This window comes from Giraffa tippelskirchi, chromosome 6, assembly GCF_054371585.1.
Source record: "Giraffa tippelskirchi isolate mGirTip1 chromosome 6, T2T-mGirTip1v1.2.pri, whole genome shotgun sequence".
Classification (NCBI taxonomy): Eukaryota; Metazoa; Chordata; class Mammalia; order Artiodactyla; family Giraffidae; genus Giraffa; species Giraffa tippelskirchi.
The window spans coordinates 18,411,403-18,431,251 of record NC_137280.1 but is presented as its reverse complement, the minus strand read 5'-3'; the positions used below and the strand labels follow the sequence as shown (position 1 = coordinate 18,431,251).

At 46.7% G+C, this 19,849-nt stretch overlaps 1 protein-coding gene and 1 long non-coding RNA gene across 2 annotated transcripts; one reads left to right on the top strand and one right to left on the bottom strand.

Moving 5' to 3' along the window:
• Nucleotides 1-7,769, bottom strand: ODF1 (outer dense fiber of sperm tails 1). The gene is made up of 2 exons (XM_081503500.1): nucleotides 7,317-7,769; nucleotides 1-579 (listed from the first exon to the last, which is right to left on the bottom strand). Exons 1-2 carry the CDS (start codon nucleotides 7,634-7,636, stop codon nucleotides 129-131), a joined length of 771 nt encoding a protein of 256 aa, XP_081359626.1. The 5' UTR covers nucleotides 7,637-7,769; the 3' UTR covers nucleotides 1-128.
• Nucleotides 7,770-7,823: 54 nt separating this feature from the next.
• On the top strand, nucleotides 7,824-16,575 carry LOC145511051 (uncharacterized). The gene is made up of 4 exons (XR_014057466.1): nucleotides 7,824-9,671; nucleotides 11,341-12,285; nucleotides 13,112-14,113; nucleotides 16,040-16,575. It is a non-coding gene; the product is annotated as an uncharacterized LOC145511051 (long non-coding RNA).
• Nucleotides 16,576-19,849: the final 3,274 nt, after the last annotated feature.

Below are 19,849 nucleotides of genomic sequence, written 5' to 3'. Positions count from 1 at the left end.
TGGGTTGCAGTTATGTATTCAGTTTCCTATGTTATTGAATAACAGGGACCATGGGAAGGGGGAGAGAAACACTGGAAGAGCTGCCTGGCTGCATACGTGACTTCTACTAGGTCCTAGGTTCCTACACTTTACAAGATCATTTTCCTACAGGAAAACCGGCTCCCACAAGGATAACAGGGGTTACAGGGGTCACAGGGGTTACAGGGGCTGCAGGGGTTACAGGGGCTACAGGGGCTACAGGGGCTACAGGGGTTACAGGGGTTACAGGGGTTACAGGGAGACGTGCAAGGGTAGCAGGGAGACTCGATCTTGACGCAGCTGCCGAGCCCGTAGGAGTACGTCACGTCCTTCTCGTCCACACACGGGGGCAAGCTGAACTCTTTGCAGATGTTCATGTAGCTGTATTTTTTCGACCCCAGGCAGTCGTACCTGTTCTCGCGCTCGGCCGAAACACACACCTTTCCGTCCTTCACTCGAACCTTGACTTGATCCGGTTCAAAGCCGCACACGTTTACCGATCCTAAAATGTTACTGCTACAGCAAGAGGAGGCCAGAATTCTATTTGTTGTTCTTCTCAGTCTGGAGGTTAGGAAAAGGAAAGGGAGGGAGGGACAAGCACCGTGGAACTCAGACACAACTTGACAAGCGACATTTCAACCTCTATTTAAAAAAAAAAAAAACAACCCAAAAAACAGCAGAAGTAAATAAATACTAGTCACTGTGAGGAGTCAAACTTTACAGACGTGTATGAAGTGAAAAATGAGAGTCAGTCCATGGAAACCACACCCTCCCACAGGTAAACCCCTGTTAACTATCAGTGAGTGTTTGGTCTTCCAGATCTTTCTCTGGAAGTTTATTTTTTTGTTTATTTTTAATTTTCTTCTTTTTCTTTCCAGTTTTATTGAGAGATAAGTGACATACAGTATTGTAAGTTTAAGGTGTACAGACACTCAGTCTTGGAGGCCTGGCATCAGTCCTGCCTGCTCTGGGCCTCCTCAGGGACTACTTTCTTTCTAATTGCCTGATCCTTCCAAAGACAACCTAATGCTCTGAAATGCTCTTCTTTTTACTCCCTTAACATTAAAAAAAGAAAAAAATCTGTATTCTAAGAGCCACTCCTGGCAAATCTTGCATCTTTGGCCTCCAAAGGGAGGTCTTGGCATGTGTGCTTTCTACAACCTCTTCTGTTTTGAGGAGTCTGGACTCTGACTGGGTGATTAATCTGAGATATATTTTAATTATTCTGACTTTTTACACTGAATTTTGTTTATATACTTACAGCTTTTTGTTACATAAGTTATACAAGTTCATTGTAGAAAACTCAAAATGTGCTGTGTTCAGTCGCTTCAATCGTGGCCGACTCTGTGACCCCATGGACTGTAGCCCCCCCGGCTCCTCTATCCATGGGATTCTCCAGGCAATAACACTGGAGTGGGTAGCCATTCCCTTCTCCAGGGGATCTTCCTAACTCAGGGATCGAACCCGAGTCTCGTGTCTCCTGAATTGGCAGACAGGTTCTTTACCACTAGCACCACCTGGTAAGCCCAGAAAACTCAAAGTACAGATAAACAATAAGATGGACTATTTTTTCTGTTTTAACATACCCACAAAAGCCCTCTTGCCTTCTGCAGGAGATGGATCTGGGAGCCCGATCTACAAGGCAAAGCCAGCTCCCAGATCCATCTCCTCCTCTCAGCAATCTGAATATTGGGGTATAAATTCATGTTTGCTTTGGGTTTTTCTTAGATTTCCCCTCTTCCACTATTCCTGTCGCTCTGGCCCTGTGTCACTCTGCATCACTCCATTGCAGCAGATGCACGGGGGTCTCACAAATGTGGGTCTTCAGGAAATTGCCCCCGAAGTCTAGGCTGCATCCGATTTCTTGTTTCTTTTGCTCCTAGGTCAGGTATGACCTGTGGGATGTGTGGGTTTAGGAGAAATTGCAGAAGCCTCATTTTACTCATTAGATTCAACTCCGAACTTGCAACCTGACTCCTGCCTGGCAATGTACCATCACCTTACATGAGATTTCCCTTGGCTCTGTGAGATTCTGGGTAAAGGGAGATGGCCTGCTTTACTGTGATCATGAGGGCGGAGGTCAGTCATGGTCAACAGAGGCAAGTCAGCCTCTTTGGTGGGTGGCAGAAGCCTCCTAGGAAAACTGGGGAAGAGCGAGTGGGCAGCGCTGTTTGTCTGCCACTCTGGGGTGTCACCTCTCCTCCCGCCTGAAACTGGATTTCACCTAAAGGTATGACCACGCTCCTGAATGTGATTCTGCCCAGAGCAAAGGGGAGTAATACCGCCAGCCATCTTCACAAAGAGATGAATCAGTTTTCTGCCGAGTGATGAATAAGGTAAAGAGGATGACGAAAATGCCAGTCTCTACACTGAACCAGAGGATGGCTGACCTTCCTCTAGTTACTTTTCCCCCTAACTTAGACCCCTGCCAGTAACCCGTTAAGCTTACTTGTTCCTTTCCAACATATCTTTCCCTCTTCCTTCTTTTCCCTCTTTCTGTTTCCTTGCCTTGTCTCTCTCTTGATTTTGGATGATATTGGAGAAGTATGTCCCTCAGTGGGAGCAGGGTGGCACCACACAGGTGCATCTGAACACCTGTGGCACTTGTTCAAACACAGGTGCCTGGGCCCCACCCCCAGAGTTTCTGATTCAGCTGATCTGAGGAGGGAACCAAGAATTTGCATTTGTATCAAGTTCCAGGTGATGCTGGCTGCTGGTTTCAGACGGCAGATCACTCTGACCACTGCTGACCAGGCAGTTTAAGCACATGGATTCCAGAACTCAGGCAAACCTGGCCTCAAGTCCTGGCTCTCCCATATCCTGATGATCAAGAATGTTGCCCTGACTCTGTTTCATCATCTCTAAGTTGGCCAAGATGTTGCAAGGATTAAATGAAGATGACCTGCTAGGCACTTGGTTTTCACCTGATAAAGGTAAGTCTCTTTATCAGGCTCCACCTTACACAGACTTCCCTGAAATAGGAGGCTTTAAGTGGCCAAGCCCCAAGTCCTGTGTCATTAAACACTAAGGCCAAATAATGGACATGCACTTGGCCTGCAGGGGCAGCAACTCGTAATCATGCTGCCCTGTGTGCCTGGGCCCTGAGACCTGTGGGTACAAAGAGATTGTGGTGAGAGGGGACCGAGGGGCCCAACTTGCTTCCAGCTCTGCAAGGACACAGAGGGAAACAGCGAGCTCTCCTCTCAGTGGGAGAGTCAACCTGCTACCAGCCGTAAGGTAAAGCCAAGGTAAAACCGTAGAGTTCCTGGGTTCCTCTCTGCTGGCTTCCCACGGTGTGACTATGCCCTGATCTTTGGGTCAAAGAATGAGGTGGGGTTGGGGGGGGAGTGGAATGATTTGCCTGAGGCCTTAAAACCCAGGGAGGCACTGCTAAACCACAAAGAATGCACACTGGGGGCTGACAGTCATCAGCCTCCCCCAATGAGGGTGATGCAGGGAGAACTTCATACTCAGAGTGTGAGGGGTAAAAGGAAACCAGAAGGCTGGTTTCTGAAGTTCTCAGAAGATGATGCCTCTGAGGTGGGGTTTTTTTTAAGGGAACTTCTTGAGCTGCAGGTCAACCAAGGATACTTGGATGAGTGGACGGAAGCAGTCTCAGGATGAATTTCCAGGTACCTGCAAAGGGCCCAGCGTTGAGCCTAGGGCGTTCCTAGGCACAGCTGCACATCAAGGTTCATTTGCCCATGAACGCTAGAGCCAGATGTTGGAGCCACTCCAATATGAGCTATAATTAGATAATGAACTCCTAAGGGCAGGATGGCTCTTACCCAGAGGGTAAAGCATCTGCCTGCAATGTGGGAGACCCGGGTTTGATTCCCGGGTTGGGAAGATCCCCTGGAGAAGGAAATGGCAAGTCATTCCAGTACTCTTGCCTGGAAAATTCCATGGAAGGAGGAGCCTGGTAAACTACAGTCCATGGGATTGCAAAGAGTCACACGTGACTGAGCAACTTCACTTCTAAGGGCAGGATTGAGGAGGGGCTGGCTTTGTTTCTACCATTTGTGTACAGAGGACAGGAAGCCCACGAAATGCGGGGGTGAATCAAGTGCTAACTTGACATCAGGCTGGTCACATGGTTTCTTACAAGAAAAATCTAACTCAGTAACTTCAGTCTCTCTCAATTCAGAAGAGGAAGGAAGGAAGTCAGGGAAAGGGCTAGTGCTTAGAGGACAAAAGGAATTTGGGAAAAAGAAAAGAATTTCAAAGAAGCCAATGAAATGGAAGTACTTACTTGGGTCTCCACTATTGAAGATACCGCCAAGGTGTCTTTAGAAGTAGCTGCTCAGTAAACAGTGGAAAGAATATGGACCTTCTGTACCCAGACTAAAAACACACAACATACATACACACACACACACAATCAAATACACACCAATCATACAGGCTCAGGAAGGCTCAAATGACTTTTGGGGGAAATTATATGGTCTGCCAAAACTTCTTGCCCGTTATTAACGGAACACCCAGAGACAGAGCACATAGGCTCTCACACAGAAAAACAATTCCAGTGGGGCCATGGCAACTATAGGCCAAGGAATCTTCTCCATTGGGCAAAGAATCTTCTGGATAACATGTCCTGGCATCTAAGAGGACATGTCATACCTAACCAAACTGCTAGCTTTTGCTTTAAGGGGTAAAAGGTCACATGCCTATGTTTTCTAAATTCTAAAAGCCTTGGGAAGGTTTCACATCAAAGACTGTTTTTTGAAAATCGAATCAACATGATATTTCTGAATCCATTCAGTCATGGATTGGGAGCTGAGAGATAAGAAAAGAGGCATTTCACTGAAAAAAATAATAGTGGGAGTCCTCTGGGACTAGAGCTGGACCAGGCGTTAACATTTTCATTCATATTCAGAAATTTGAATATTTAGGTTTGCAGGTAAACTAAGCTCTTCAGGACAGTGAAATGTCAAGCTGTTAGAGCGTAGGAGAGTTTCCCAAGGAGGTCTGAATAGGAAGAAAAGTAGCTGGGGAGAGGGCAGACCTGAGGTCATTTCTGAAATGGACTCAGGATTATCAGTTCAGAGATCCCAGAAGACATCAGCAGCTTCATATACTGCTGCAGGCAACAGGAAAAAAATTAGCGAAAAATCCAGACATTGTCAGGAAAAGTATCACAAACCATAGAAAGCGTTACCTCTTGTATAAACCACACTGCTGAGATTTAAGCTTGAAATCGTGTCTACTGCAGATCATTAAGTAGAGACTCCCAGAGTAAGCGGAGGATGCCCAGGTGGTGAAGAACTCACCTGGAGAGTCCGGAGAGTAAGACAGCCTGGAGACAGAGACTGCGTAGACTTGGAGCAAGGGTATTTGAATAGTCAGTGGCACAGGGAAGTAGACACAGACTACTCACAAGTAACCGTTCATTTAGACCAAATATTTTTTAAAAAGGACCCTTGCATGAAATTTATGTAACTTGATATTCGATGGAGTAAAAATTAAAATTGGTTCAGATTGAGTGTAGATGAGTTTATTTGGCAATGGTCCCATCTCAGACTATTGAAGGAAGTTCATTACTGACCTTTGATGACCGATGACCTAGACAATAATTGCTCTATTGCCCTTTCCATGGAATCATCACTGTCCCTGTTGTCAAAGGCTTCATTCTCTCTTTCTGTCTTCATCTATCCATCCATCATCATCTTTCTTTTTCTTATCTCTTTCTTTCTTCCTCTCTCTCCCTCTCCTCTCTCCCCTTCCTTCCTTCTTTCCTTCCCTCTTTTTTCTTTCTTCCTATCTATTCATCTATTAATATATCTGTCTCTCTGTCTAATCTATCATCTAATCTATTAATCTTATCACTAGGATAAGAAGGACATTGTTTAAGGATACAAACTGGCAATGAGTAGTAAATCCTAGAGATCTAATGCACAGTATAGTAAATGTAGACAAAAGAAACATTGTATTATAATCATCAAACTGGCTAAGAGGCTAGGACTTAATCCAATCACTAAAAGAAATAATTATGTAATACAATTTGTTGTTGTTGTTGTTTACTCACTAAGTCCTGTCTAGCTCTTTGCAACCCCATGGACTGTAGCCCTCCAGGCTCCTCTATCCCTGGGATTTCCCAGGCAAGAACACTGGAGTGGGTTGCCATTTCCTTCTCCAGGGAATCTTCCCAACCCAGGGATAGAACCCTCATTTCCTGCATTAGCAGAAGGATTCTTTACCACTGAGCCACTAGGGAAGCCCCTGTGTAGCACAATAGAGATGGTTAATTATTGCTACAATGGCAATCATATTATAATATATAAATGTATCAAATTTGCAACATTGTACACCTTAAATTTATACAATGTTATGTCAAATATAATTAAATAAAAAGATCATCTATTTGTGTCCATCTTTTAAAAAATAGTAACATATTAAGTAGTTTTTCTGCACCTTTTTTCACTTAGTATGACAATACTTAAAATGCTTCATCAGTTCTTTTTTCAGCGACATATTCTCCCAATGTGTGAATGTACCATAGTTTGTTTAACGAGGTGACAGTGCTTTCAACTATTTTTTTCTATCGTAGTTACAGACTAAAAGGCATATGTAGACAGAAAAAGAAAGTTTTCTCAGGCAAAAAGTAAATGTGATGAAGACCAAAAAAACTTGTAAAGTGCATTCAAAATTATCCAGTTCAATTAAAACCTTTTCAACTGTATTCTGAACACCGTGGCTTCAGTTCTGCAATTTCTTTACACAATCTTTACTATAGTTGAAGGGGGAGGCAGACAATAAACCCAATACCAGATGAATTTGAAGTCATCAAGAGCTGGAGAATAGGAGAAAGGATTTCCTACAAAACCAAATAAATGCTTCTATTGTTCAATTTGCTCCCCTGCTCTTGAAGCCTCTGGCAAATGTTTGACTTGATCAATTATTATTACTTCTCCTATAGTCATTTCTGTAAGCCGAAATACACTCAAATCGCTTTACTCATAACCAGAAAAAATGTTTAGTTTGCTGCTCCCAATAGCTTTTTAATGACACCCCCTGTTTCTTTCCCTCATTAAAGCCACATGATTTATCATGTTGGTGCTCCTGCCATAAGCCGAAAACAACCTTGCCAATCGACATCATTACACTGTCTTTTGAGAAGCTTACAGTTCCCATTATGCACCCGTTTACTCTTCTTTTCTTAAATCTTTTCTGTGTCACCAGAGCCATTATCTTGAACCCGGTTCATCTTTGTTCAATATTGATTGTCACCCTCTCCTCCCTTATTCCAACCTAGGAGGCTAACACACCAACTATATAAAAACCTGAAGATGTTGTCTTACTTGGCAAGCTCTCTCTTCTCATCCTCTATGGCTCTAATGGCTTTCCTCTCCAAACTTCTGAGAGATGGGCGAAGACAGTAAAGCTTAACATCACACAGGCAACATGGGTAGAGATCGCAGAGGCCGCAGGACCGTGATCGCTTTGAGTAGCACAGGCAGTAGGGGTACGGGTGCAGGTCACAGCAGCAATACGGGTGCATGTATAAGTCACACAGGCATCGTGCGCTGAGCTCATCGATGCATCTCAACTGCCTTAGTTCTCTGTCCACCTTCTTGATGTCCCTTCTAACACTGTCCAAAAGACAACTCAGTGCAGCCATTACAGTCACACCTTATTGTTCTGTGAGTACCTTTGGGAAATGGCACTCAGGGGGAAAAAATTGTCCTAAGCTCTTCTCAGAGGTTTCTTTTAAAAATAAATGAGGTACACATGGTTCACTTACTTTAAAGCTTGGGTTCTATGACCTCACCACCCTCTTAAGTATGTCATAGTCTTTCGGTTACCATGAGAACTGTACACAGTCAAGGTCTCCAGAGGCCCTCCTTAGAGTTACAGAGCTACTCTCAGAACCACCCTAATGTTAAGATTTCATGCACCTTGAAGTGGGATGGGCCCCCCGAGTCATCACAGTTCCTTGGGGTTTATTGGGCTAAATCGTCCTGCTCTTGACTTGTGTGTGTCCTGTGGATTAGCCACAGCAATGAAGATCTTAGTGTGCAGGGTAGAAGGAGCTGCCTGGCTCCTTCCTTCAGGTCCTTCTTGCTCCAGCCTCGACATCTAGCCTTGCCCTTTATACTCTAGGATTCATTCTGGCTTCTATTCCTTTATAGGTAGACTATTAAGAGCTCCCCAGGGGTTCTCCTTACCAAGCTAACCTTGAGTCAGCCTTTGTCCTTGACCTTCTGAGCCCCCCATCTCTGGGTCCTGCCCATTCTTCATCAGCTGGCATCCTGGCTACCCCAGGACCTCAGTTCTCCTGTGACCAGGGTCCTGCTCTTAAGCTCCCATCTCTCAAAGCTTGGAGTCTTGTCCTTGTCACCACCTCCTGGCAACTATGCCTCTGGTCTTACGTCCAAGCTGCCAGAAGCCCTATTCCCGAGTGCTTCCCAAGTGTTGGTCCTTGATACTCAGAGCCAACTGCCTGAAGGTGCCTGAAACCAAGTGTCTGAAACCCCAACTTGAGCCAGTTTTCTTTGCTCTCAGCTGGGTCAACACGCTGGACCTGGGGCTCAGCCCTCAGCCTTGGCTCGGGTACTTCTGCTCCTCTGAGCCGTTCCACTCAAACTGCTCTCTGCCTCTTGAATTCCCTTTTAGGTGGACCAAGGCGTAGGGTACTTGAGGACAAGTGCTTGGATGTAGCATTGGAGAGGGAGGCGAAGGCTGGGTTTAAAGGGACTTGTGGCCAGTTAGGGCGTTTGAACTTTATTTTGAGCACAATGTAGACTCACTGGTTTTCCTTTCTGTTGAGAGAAGTTGAAAGGTAAGCCACACTGAAGGTGGAGCATGAGGTGGGGAAACAGTAGCAATGTCTTCTTCTGGAAGCAGGAGACAGACAAATTCAGGGCTGGGGACCATGGTCGTAGGAGTGGCAGGAAGGAAGCCAATGGGCTCTCTTCCTCTACCCTCCCACATCCGCTCAGGCCCTACCTAATCCACTCTCCATGTACCCAGAGTGATGTTCATACATAAATCTATTACCTTTCGACTCTACCCTCAAAGTCTTCAGATTCTTCTCTGTCCTCTTAGGAGAAGGCCCAACATCCTTACAAGAAGTTGAACAGTAGGGCCTCTGCCTACCTCTCCAGTCTCTTCTGTTATCATTACTCCTGCAACTTGCTCTGCATGAGCCACAAAGGCTTCCTTGAAGTCTCTCTCATTCCACCTCCTTCTGGACAGTGTTCTGTCTGCTTAGAAGTGGAACGCCCCACCCCAGCCCTTGATCTAGTTAACTCCTAAGGCATTCTTTAGCTCTTCTCTTAAATGTCCTTCCTTCAAGGGCTTCCTTGTTCCCCAGACTATATGCTTAACAGTCCACGTATGTCTTTCATAACATCGTTTGTCTGTTTCCCCAACTGGACTGTAAGCTCCGTGAGGGCAGGGACCAATTAGTCTTGCTCACCATTAGATCCTCAACAGGATGTCTGGCACAGAATAGGAGGTTAAAATTGATTCACCAAATGAGTAAAATTAAATAGCATTTAGTGAACAGAATGAGGATAGAGTGAGGGAGGTGTAATGACTCGTAAGTTTCTGGCTTGACCGAATCATGGTGCCCCTGACTGAGATAAGAAACACAGGAAGAAGAGTAAGCTTGGAGGACATGCTGAGTGTGAGGTGCTGGTGACAACTTTAAGGTAGAAATGTGGAGTACCGTGTGGGTAAGTGGGTCTGGAACTTGAGAGAAAGCTGGGTCGGAGAGAGAAAATTCAGGATCTTGAGTGGGCTAGATCACTCAAGAGGAGAAATAGATTGGAAAAATGAAGAGAACTAAAGCAGACTGCTGAAGAACAATGATAAGAAATGAGAGAATTAAAGGAGCTCATGAAAGTCTCATAGAAGAAATACGAGACGAAAGAATTCCCTGTGCAGGAGTCCCTTGTGTGTCACTAGACCAAGTCCAGTAGTCCCCAGTCTTGAGCTAGGAACTCCCTTTCTGTAGAGATGAAGCATTTTAGTAAAGAAAACAAATTTCCCTGAAGATATTAGAATGAGGGAGGCTGGAGTCTGAGACACCCAGGATGAGTTAGAAAAACAAAGAGGAGTAGTACTCCCCTGCGGACAAAGGGTGAAGTCTTTCAAGAGTGATTCCATCCAATTCTGAAGGTAGACTCTGTTAATAGGAACATGGCCTGTTCTCTTCCTGAGGGTTTATTGAGGAACTGTTCAGATTTCTCTAGTTCCAAGGGATGGACTTTGAACTTTTATATCAGCACAAATTCCATCCCTTAGCAAATGTCAGCAAAGGTCAAAACAAACAAGCTCTCAGTTTTAAATTCATAAATATATAGGTTCAGGAATTTAAGTACGCACACATCTGTATTATACATGACACATTATGAAGATAGTTATAGCTTTATTTTAACTAGGATTCTCCCGTGATTCCATCATCCTAGTAACTGCGCTCTTCATCGTGATGCATATGCTTGACATCATTTCAAGTGACTTAACAAAGGTAGGGACCCCTCTAAAGATCAGGGGGAAATGTGATCTATTTATGTCAGAAGGGCAGTGTAGAATCCATTAGAACCTGCAGAAACCGACAGGAACAATCTAGAGTCACAGTTCCCTGCAATATAAACACAAGAAGATTTCCTGGAAGTTTGTAAAATGGAGATGAGGGGGCTTTCCTTATATAGGACCATGTCTGGGGAAGCTTCCACCGCCTTGGCTGGTGTCCAGATTGAACCTTCTATGGCATGGAGGGCAAGCCTTGCAACTTCCCAGGCTGGGAAAGTGGATGCTTGGTCCCCAGTATTGGTAGAATTCTGTGCCCAAAGGGGTCTCCTCTGTCTCTTTCACTAGGTGCTACAGCTAAGTCATTTATTAGGTCAATGGTACAAAAATATTCCTCTAGCAGTTACTGATGCTTAAACATCAAGTTCAAAGTCATACACATAATATGTCCTCAACTATGTTAATCAAGAATCCATAGCAGGAGAAAAACACCCTCAAGGATTAACTGTGGTCATATCTCCATAGTGGAATTAAAGATGGTTTTAAAAATTCTCTTTCTAGACTTTTCTGTCATTTCTTAGTTTCTTCGATAAGAATATCACCAATTTTTTAATGAAACAATTTCTGATAATATGCTGTCTGCCACACTATCAGTTTTGCCCTGAATTGCTAAACTCATCTCTGGCCTCTTCCTCTATAATCCAGGTGGGCTCCAGGGCCATATCTCTGAGCAGATTTGCCACTGGGTCTTCCTGTAAGGGACATCTAATACTTTTCCTACCCATCATCCATGGCATCCTTTTCTGATAAAATAACTCTCTCTTCTCCTCCCCTGTCCTCTGCCATTAGGTACCATCAATAATGTTGCCCAGTAAAGGGGCAGACATGTAACGAAAGCTGGCCTTTCCGACTTTCCTCTGGGAATTTGATCTTTCACGGAGAGACTGAAGCTATTTGGAGCTGATTCATGTGGACAGTGGACCCCAAAGAGACTACACCTTCGTTATGGCCTTGTTCTGTTTTCAAGTTGGTTCTCTGGCTTTCCTTTGAGTCTCTGAACTCTTCCATGTCCTTCCAGTACATTCCTGCTTCTCTTTAGTTATCCTGTCAGATTCAGTTACTTGTAACTGAAGAACACAACTGACATGACAAGGCTGTTCCCCAGTCTTGTCCAGGAGGACCACTCCAGGCTGAACGTTTAGGTCTACCTTTGCTCCAGCGGATGTTGTCTGGTGCTAGTCTAGCTCCTTCCTCTTAATTCAGAGCTAGCTGCATCAGGGCAGCCACCAATCCTGAAGGCCCTGAAGGCACCAGGCAATGGGGATGACTCAAACTAGGGAAAGTGTCTGGAAACATCCACGAAGGCCCATCCATGGACACTGTCCCTGGGGCAAGAGAGACTTTCCTGGCATTTGGAGCCTCGGAACTTTAGCTTTGGAAAATCTAAGTCATCCAGACCACTTCCTACCGAGCAGGGAATCTCTGCTGGAGCACTCCAGGCAGATAAGGATAGAAGAGCTGGGAGGCTTGTATAAGTGACAGAGTGCTCCCTCACTGGTCTAGTGCTCCCTGTGGCCAACCATATAGGTCCACATCATTTATCTCCCTCTTCTTCCCCACCTCCACAAGGAGCTTAGACAAATATCTTCCTGCTAAATCAGGGAAGGGATAAAAGGAGGAGGATGTTGGTAAGTTACTCTCACAACTGCACCCAACAGGAGTGAACTTGGGTCCAAGCAGCTGCAACACAGTGGATGTTCTTGGCCAGAAGGATCTGAAAAAGCATCTCATGAGGTGTTTTCCTTTTTTTTCCCCAGCAAATATGATCATTCAGGCATTATTGAGAAAGAGTCATGAGAATGTGGGGGCTTCCCAGGTGATGCTAGTGGTAGAGAACCTGCCTGCCATGCAGGAGACATAAGAGATGTGGGTTTGATCCCTGGCTTGGGAAGATCCCCTGGAGGAGGGCATGGCAACCTACTCCAGTATTCTTATCTGAAGAACCCCATGGACAGAGGAGCCTGGTGGGGTACGATCCATGGGGTTGCAAAGAGTCGGACGTGACTGAAGCGACTTAGCACGCACATACATGAATGAAGTTTCTCATTAATATTTAAGGAGTGGATGGGGATCTTTATGATCATCAACCTGGTTTGTCTGGGATGTGGGACTTTGGTGGTGCCAAAACTGGGGCAGGAGATGCAGGTTTGAAATGAGGTGGAAATACCAAGAGGCCATGGTAGTCCATCCAATTTGTCCAGTTTAAGTGATGCAGCTAGACTCAGTGGGGTGCAAACCTGTATGTCAACCCCTGGTCTTGAAGGCGGTATTGTTGTTTACTCGCTAAGTCATGTCTGACTCTTGCCACCCCATGGACTGCAGCCCACCAGGCTCCTCTGTCCATGGGATTTTCTAGGCAAAAATACTGGAGTGGGTTGCCATTTCCTTCTCCAGGGGATCTTCATGACCCAGGGATCGAACCTGGGTCTCCTGCATTGGCAAGCAGATTCTTTACCACTGAGCCACCAGGGAAGCCTGGCTTTGAAGGTAGAGTCATATTATGAGCTCTGGATTCTCTGTGACAACTATAGTCTGTAACTCCTTTCTCGCACCCTCTCAGATCTCCGATTGCTCCTTCTCCCCTGCTCACCTCCAGCCTCATGGATTCACCAAACAAAAATTGTTAACTGCAATTTGGCTTGTTCTTGAAGACAGAGACCAAAAAGCTTCCTTGAACTCCACACTGGAATCATTCAAACATGAAAGGGTATGTCTATGTCCTCCTAGAAACAGAAGGACTTGCTTCTGCTGCAGATGGTGGCCTGATTACTTCGAAGACAGGGGGTGAGAATTTTCATGTTCCTACCACCACCATAGTTGCCTACCTCTTAATAGAGACTTACTTGAATAATAATATTTCACACGTAAAGAGTGCTCAAGTCGTGGGGCTATTTATCCCCATTTTACAGATAGGGAGAATGAGGAATGGGGAGTTCACACAGCAAGTGACAGAACTAGGGTTCCAACCAGGTAGCCAGCCTCCTCTCTCTGTCTTCAAGTCTAACAACTCTTGAGAAGAAAATTTCTCTTTATGCTCACCTGAAAGATGAAGGAAGAATTAGATTTGAACACTGGGACTTCTGGGTTGCCTGCTTCTGTCATTATCCACACACCTACAGCTTGATTTGCTGCAAATGTTGCTGTTCAAATGGAGTAACGTGCTTTTCTGCTCTGGGCCCCACCCCCACCCCGTGTCGCCCCTGCAGAGGTGGGGATGCTTCACACCGGCCTCCGTAGTGATCACGTTCTGACTCTCCCCTTAATCACAGGTGTTCTCCTGTCTCCTAAAGTAATGTTTCCTACCAAGAATTCTTTCCCTCCCATAGCATGGGTGGCTTGTACTGTGGAGAAGTAAGAACTTTTGTTTTCAATTATTACCAAAGAAGATGTAATCAGAACAAAACATTCCCACTGAAGACTCCCAAGTCTTCCTGCCTGGGTTCTTGGTCCAGGGGGTAGACTCTCTGCCTCCAGCAGTGCTAAGTCGCTTCAGTCGTGTCCACTTCTTTGCAACTCTATGGACTGCAGCCTGCCAGGCTCCTCTGTCCATGGGATTCTCCAGGTAAGAATATTGGAGTGGGTTGCCATTTCCTACTCCAGGGGATCTTCCCCAGTCAGGGATCGAACCAGCATCTCCTGTATCTCCTGCACTGCAGGTGGATTCTTGACTGCTGAACCACTAGAGAAGCCTCCAGCAGGTGTTGCTCTTAACCCCAGAACATGAAATGTGAAGCCCTCTTCTTATTTCATGTTCTGCCTGACTCAGTTTTCCAGGGAGCTGAGATACGTTCAGATTCCCCAAGTCTTTCTCAAGTCCCTACAGAAGCCCAGCAGAAAGAGATCAGTGCAGGGCTCTCAAGGCAAAAGCTAGAGAGAGGCCACACCCAGGGTCCCTTCAAGCTGTGGGACAGGAGGCCCAGGAGGAGGAGGGGAACGGAGAAGGGGGTGGAGAGAGGGAACGTAGTACCATTTTCCTGCTTTCGTTCAGTGGCTCTCAAACTTCTTGGCCTCAGGACCACCTTACACTCTGAAAGTGGGGATTCCAAAGAGCTTTTGGTTGTGTGGGTTTATCTATGAAGACTGAACCTTATTAGAAATTAAAACAGACATTTACAGAATACTTAAGCATTTAAAAATAACAATAGTAGGACTTCCCTGGTGGTCCAGTGTTTACAAATCTGCCTGTCAATGCAGGGGACATGGATTCAATCCCTGGTCCCAGAAGATCTCACCTGCTTCGGGGCAACTGAGCCCACGCGCTCTAGAGCCTGTGCTCCTCAACAAGAGAAGTTATGGTAATGAGAAGCCCAGGCACCGAAACGAAGTATAGCCCCTGCTTGCTGCAACTAGAGAAAAGTCCGTGCAAACAGCAACAAAGACCCAGGACAGCCAAAAGTTTAAAATCCAGTTGTGAATAAAGTGTGTGTGCATGCATGTGGGTGTGTAAAATAAGGAAGAGAGAAACTGATTGGTTATAAGTGATATTTTTAAAAACCTATGTAGCAAGGTCCTGGCTTCAGCCAATTTGGAACCCCTTTAAGGAATTTAGTTGGGTCTGGACCAGCTTGTGGACTGGAATGGTGAGTCCAGCTGGTGTCCATTTGCTTCTGGAGAAAGAACTCAACTAGCAGAGGAGGGGGTATAAAGCTCATATTGGAGGCAAGCCTGGATTCCGAGTGCAGCCTGGTGCCTGTGGCCTGATTCTGTTCTCAGCCTCTATACCATCCAGCCCCTCCACTGCATGGACTCGTACTGGAGTCTGAAGTTGGCTAGGCTGTATGACAGCAAGAAAAGAACCCCAAACGGAGCTCTTTTCATTGGATACTCTGTAAAATGAGGGGTTCAGAGCAGCAGTGATGGCTACACATCCAGGTGGTAGTCTAGGTGCTGGTCACGTGTTTGTCCACTTGATTCTCTCTCTCAGCCCTTTGAGGTCAGTGCTAACATCGTCACTTTTTCACAGGAGACTGCGGCAAAGAGCAGCCAAGTCACTTTTCTATGGCTGCCCAGTTGGCAAGCCCCGGAGGCCAAAGGTGTGCTGGTGATGACCCAGAGCTCCAGGCATAGCCACCACGCGGCAGTGCCGGGCTCCGGGCTCCGGGCTCCGGGCCACTCCTCAAGCCCGCCTAACCCTTCCAGGTGGGGGAAATTATATTCTTAAAGGCTGGTGCAGGAACTTGTCTTAGAGACGAATATCTCTTTGTGCAACAAGAGTAGGTGAAGGGGAGAGGGAGAAACCCAGGAGAGTGAACCCTGAGGGGGCAGGAGCCAGGGCAGTGAGACCGCTCACGTCCTGTACCTTCAGTTCAGTTCAGTCACTCAGTCGTGTCCGACTCCTTGCGACCCCATGAATTGCAGCACGCCAGGCCTCCCTGTCCATCACCAACTCCCGGAGTCTACCCAAACCCATGTCCATCGAGTCAGTGATGCCATCCAACCATCTCATTCTCTGTCGTCCCCTTCTCCTCCTGCCCCCAATCCTACCCAGCATTAGGGTCTTGTCCAATGAGTCAACTCGTCGCATGAGGTGGCCAAAGTATTGGAGTTTCAGCTTCAACATCAGTTCTTCCAAAGAACACCCAGGATTGATGTCCTTTAGGGTGGATTGATTGGATCTCCTTGCAGTCCAAGGGACTCTCAAGAATCTTCTCCAACACCACAGTTCAAAAGCATCAATTCTGCAGTGCCCAGCTTTCTTCACTGTCCAACTTAGAGACCAACAAACAGGACTGGTGAATTGTCACCAGGTGACTCTACATGTCACCAGCACCTCCATCGAGAAACAACCTTCTGAGTACCCCCTGTTCATGCCTCTTTCTGGCTTTAACAACCCCTCCTGCTCTCAAGCAGCCAGAATTCATTTTGTCTGGTTTTGAACTTTGTATAAATGGAAATATACCATCTACTCTTTGGTGTCTCACTTCTCCCAGTCAGCGTAAGAGTTGTGAGTTTCATTGTTGCCTGTTATTTGTATTTCACTCCTTTCTGCTGTAGGGTATTCTCTTGTATAAATACACCACAACCTACATATGCTTTCTATGTGCATGGACATTTGTAAACAGATATTTGGGCGTTTTTTCATTTGAGGCTGTTGTTGGGACTATGGCTGTAGGGTCATTCTCCTACACGTCTTGGTGAATACTCATAGCGTGCCTGTGGGATGGAATTGCTGAGTCAGGGTATAGTATGCAAGTTTCAGCTGGGCTAGACATTGCTGAACAGTTTTGCAAAGCCTGTGTACCCAGGTACAATCGCTAGTGGGTTATTTTTGAAATTCAGGAAGTCCAATCTCTTTATGAGTTTATGCTGCTGTATTAAGGGCTTCCCAGGTGGCGCCAGTGGTAAAGAATCCACCTGCAAATGCAGGAGACATAGGAGATGCGAGTTCAATCCCTGGGTTGGGAAGATCCCCTGGAGGAGGGCGTGGCAACCCACTCCAGTATTCTTGCCTGGAGAATCCCATGGACAGTGGAGCCTGGAGGGCTACAGTCTATAGGGTCACAAAGAGTCAGACACGACTCAAGCGACTTAGCACACACATGCTGCCATGATATAAACCTCTATCCTCCTCCTAAGTGTTCAGGAATGCCTAGCACATCTCACTGACCACTAATATGAATGGCAGGTTTTTTTTTGTTTTTGATAAAAATCAAAGAATGAGCTAAGGTTCATGGCAGGGCCAAGATGGTGTGAAACAAAAAATGGCACGTGTGAGATGGTGAGGGAACCATGCACTGAGCTGACTATGACACCAGGAGGTTTGGCCCCGAGGTGACTGTGAGAGTGCCTTGGGCTTGCACAGAGGAGTCCAGGCTGTGAGTCGCCAGGGCCAGAGGGACCCTAGCTGACTTTCAGATCATGAAGAAGACAAGATCACACAGTATCCCCTCTGTGACCTGAAGCAGGGGATGACTTCTGTGTGTCAAAGTTTCCAGAATACAGAGCAAAGCTCTGTCCTCTTCCAGGCTTCAGTACATTAACACAGGTGCCCAGAGCCAATCAGGACGACGTACCTGCAGGACTAAGCAGAGGGACCCAGGAAACTGTTACAGTTTCCAAGAAACTGTAAGAGACAGCACCAGTGTGGAAGCCCCAGGACACGGCACCCTTGGCAATGATGCCAGAGTCCTCAAGATAGAACAGCCCTGGGGAAGGTGACTTCTGGGCCACACGACCAGGACCCTCCATAGAATGAGCTGGAGCAGGACGTGGGTGGAGTGGTGAACTCCCAGCAGGGCCAGAGAGGGCTGTTGTGAGCTTCTAGAGACACTTGTGCAAAGCTCCCAGAAAAAAATTGAGAAACACCAGGCAGAAGGCTGGGTGCTCAGCCACAGTGGACGCCAGCCAAGGACATGTGGTTTGTTACTGTTTAAGTTCTGCCTCTAGGGGTGCCTCTGGGTGGCTGGGAAACTGGGGTACAGTCAATACTAGCAATGCCTGAGTTTATGTTTCTCTTTTTTTAACCCCATGTACTCCTAGTTTTGCAAACAAATATTTATCTCTTACATAAATCAATCTGGAGTGTTGTTTTCCTGATGTTTGTCAAAGTTCAGTCCCCAAACCCTGGCCTTTATCATGGTCCTAGCTACACTCCCCTGCCAACAGCAGCGCAGTTCACCACTGGAAGCAGGCAAACAGGAAGGAGCAGGGTCAGAGGTTGCAAAGCCCCCCTCGAACTTTGCTACACGCTCAGCTGGTACCGGCAAGGGCCCCTGTGGTCTCCGTTGGGGTCTTTCCTGCAGCTCTTCTGCCCTCTCCTCGTATATTCCAACTGACTCTCAGGCTGGCCTCTCTCCAGGCTCTTCCTTTCTTGAATTGCTTGCCTTCAGCGACCTTCACCTCAGCACCCTCCCTGTAGGCCATAGGTCCCTTCAGCCTCCATCATCTCCCAAGAGTGCTTCACTCTCAAATCTTGATGCTGGAAGTTCTACTCTCTCTGGTCACATTCTCTCATGCCTGAACTTCTCATTCTCTTAATAGACACTGAAGATTTTAAAAAACTAACCGAGGACTCTAGCCTCCTAACAAGCTCCCCAGCCCCTACCCCACCTTCTCCTGGTCTATGAGTTTTCTCTTGCCTCTTGCCGCCTCTCCACCAAGCAGGACTCATCAGAGTGGAGGGGAGTGGTGGCAGGAGAAGTTCCCAAGGAGAAGGGAGCACTGCCTGAAGACAGCAGAACATGCCTCGCCCTTTCTACCTCAGTGCCTTTGCACAGCTGTTTGCTCTGTGTCGCCCACGCTTAACTCCTGTCTACTCAGCTCACCCTACTCAGTGGTTCAGGTCTCGGCTCAAATAGCACTTCCCCAGGGTCAGCCCACTCTGTCCTCTCATGACCGGCTCTTGTCTCAAGGAGGCATGACATGTGCCATGGCTTGTGTATGTGTGCAAGGACTAGGCTGCCACGGGCCCTGCCACACCCATAGCACCAGCACAGTGCCTGTCCTACAGCGGACGCACGGAGCATTGATGGATGACGGGACTGATGGGAGAACAGGCAGGAGGCAGCTGACGGTGCAGACGCTGAGGGTGGTGTGGCAGGGCTAACGTGAGCTGTTTGTTAGTGTCAGAAAGGAAGACTCATGCTACGGGGTGTGCTGACCAGAGGCACCCCAAGCCAGACCACCCAATGAGATTGTATTTGGACACTGGGCCTTTAAGGAAGTAATGACGGTCAAATGAGGTCATACGAGTAAGCCTTAATTCAGCCTGACTGGTGTCCTTACAAGAAGAGGAAGCAATGCCAGGGATGGGCAGGCACAGAGGAAAGGCCGCGTGAGGACTCAGTGATAAGGCAGCCACCTGCAAGCCAAGGACAGGATCCTCAGCAGAAGCCAACCCTGCTGACACCTTGACTTTGGACTTCCAGTCTCCAGAACTGTAAGAAATGTCTGTTGTTTCAGCCGCCCAGCCTGTGGTATTTTGTGATGGTGGCCTGAGCAGACTCAGTGACACAGTTATGATTCAACCTCCCATTAGTGTAACTTGCCCGCAGTGATATGGTGGTAGGTCTTAACAACTGGCCCTCCAGGGACAAATGACCCGATTTGTAGGATCTGCCAATTACTGCAGTGTATACTGCCCCTGCCGATTTCAAGCTGTCGGTGTCATGTCACTGATGTCAAGTTGGGAAAAGATGTGCGTGCATGGCTCCAACCAGGCAGTGCCCTGGGGCTGGCTCCAGCGCATCACTGTTTGTCAGCCAATCCTTCCAGCCAATATGTATAGCAGCTCATTTTACGGCAGGATCTTGCTTTTTTTTTTTTTTTTTGGTAAACTAGGATGTTACTAGCTTTCTTT